The 1,654-nt window shown below is 38.8% G+C and overlaps 1 protein-coding gene across 3 annotated transcripts in view; it reads right to left on the reverse strand.

Moving 5' to 3' along the window:
• Positions 1–1,654, reverse strand: part of Dpp8 (dipeptidyl peptidase 8) — a 56,100-nt gene that overhangs the window by 47,518 nt on the left and 6,928 nt on the right. For all 3 annotated transcript variants that reach the window (XM_005347769.2, XM_026778995.1, XM_026778996.1), the window contains 2 exons: positions 1,520–1,632; positions 328–501 (listed from right to left, as the gene is read on the reverse strand). In XM_005347769.2, coding sequence (XP_005347826.1) covers positions 328–501; positions 1,520–1,632 — 287 coding nt within the window. The remainder of the gene's footprint in view (positions 1–327; positions 502–1,519; positions 1,633–1,654) is intronic.

Here is a 1,654-nt window from a genome sequence, read left to right on the forward strand (position 1 = left end):
TCTCTGTGGTTTTGGAGCCTGTCCTGGAACTAGCTCTTGTAGACCAGGCTGGTCTCGAACTCACAGAGATCCGCCTGCCTCTGCCTCCCAATAACTTAATTAATTGTTGCGAATTGAACTTGAGTCCTCTGGAAAAACAGCTGGTGTTTCTAACTGTCCAGTCATTCTCATTGGTCCCAAACTATCAACTCTTAAAATTAAAAACTAATATTAATTTCTTAGCTGGTGGGTAAACTGACTCTTTTGGTTTGTTCATTCATTTCCTTTCTGATTTGGGTACAAATTCTCTCTAGGACCCCAAAACATTTAACAATAACTGTCACTTACTGTAAATCCATGTGGGCCTCCATCTTTGATATGGTAAATTCCACTACCAGCTTGAAACAGGAATGTTCCACTTCCTGGGTGATAATCGTAAGCTGCAATTCCCACGGTTCCAATGCGCTTTCTTTCTCTGAGTAGCTCTTCCTCTCGAGAATACATCCCATAGTCTAGTGTTGCCTAAGACAAAAGGAAAGTCACCCACTCCAGTCTCCCAAGAACTGGCCTTTGCAACTCACTGAAACTCTAGCATGTTTCCAGGGCTTAGTCTGTGCCCTGAGTGACTCAGAAGTTGCTAATAAGTAGATTAATTTTAGAAACTCTACTGAAATTTTGTAAAGACCCATTTAATCACTATTGCAGACATTAGAAAACAAGAATAAAATCCATCATCTTAATAGTCAAGGCCCTCTATAATCTAATCATAATTAGGTAGTTTTGCATACAGTTAGTTGTAGAGCAGGGATCTAACCCAGCTACCTAGGTAGGGACTGAACTTAGCAGCTGAGCATACTCTAGGCAAGTCAAGAGAATAGACTGTTGTGAGCATGTGTGGTGGGGTTCTGGCTAACCTCAAACTTCTCATCTTCTGGCTTTTCTACCTCCACATTTCCCAAGTACTGGGATTACAGGAATGTACCAAGTTTCAGAAGACAGAGACAAGAAGACTGCCAGAAGTTCAAGGCCAGCCTGGTATACGTAGTGAGCTTCAAGGCCAGTCAGAGATACAAAGTGAAACCTTGTCTCAAATATACAAACAAAATAGGGCTGGAGAGATGACTCAGTGTTTAAGAATATTTGTTGTTCTTCAAGGGACCTGAGTTTGATTCCCAGCATCCACATAGATGACTCACAACGATCTTATAACTCTAGTTCCAAGGGGTCCAATGCCCTCTTCTGCCACCAGTCATGTACATGGTACACAGACATGCAGGCAAACATTCATCCATGCAAACTTAAAGAAATCTAAAATATTTAAAATAAATGAAACAAAACACCAAAAACTTGAATTGTAATGTCCTATGGTTTTAGATATAGGGAATTGGTTGATTTTAAGGTTATACATGTAACAATAAAAAATATTTTAGTTCCTTTTAATTCATATCTACTTAAAATATAAAGCCCTAGATGAATTTTTGTCCTGAAATAAATGAGAAAATATATACCAAATCATAGAAACAAGAATATTTGTTCCAACCTGAAAAAGGTCCAAAAGAGGCTTCCAAGAAAGCATTAAGACTGCTGCTCTGTTGATGGTTTTAGGGATTTCAGAATAAAATAGTGTATTTTCTCTGTTCTCACCAGACATGGCTATAAGGGGAAAAAAAAGCCA

The sequence above is a fragment of the Microtus ochrogaster genome, chromosome 5, assembly GCF_000317375.1.
Source record: "Microtus ochrogaster isolate Prairie Vole_2 chromosome 5, MicOch1.0, whole genome shotgun sequence".
In the NCBI taxonomy this organism is placed as follows: Eukaryota; Metazoa; Chordata; class Mammalia; order Rodentia; family Cricetidae; genus Microtus; species Microtus ochrogaster.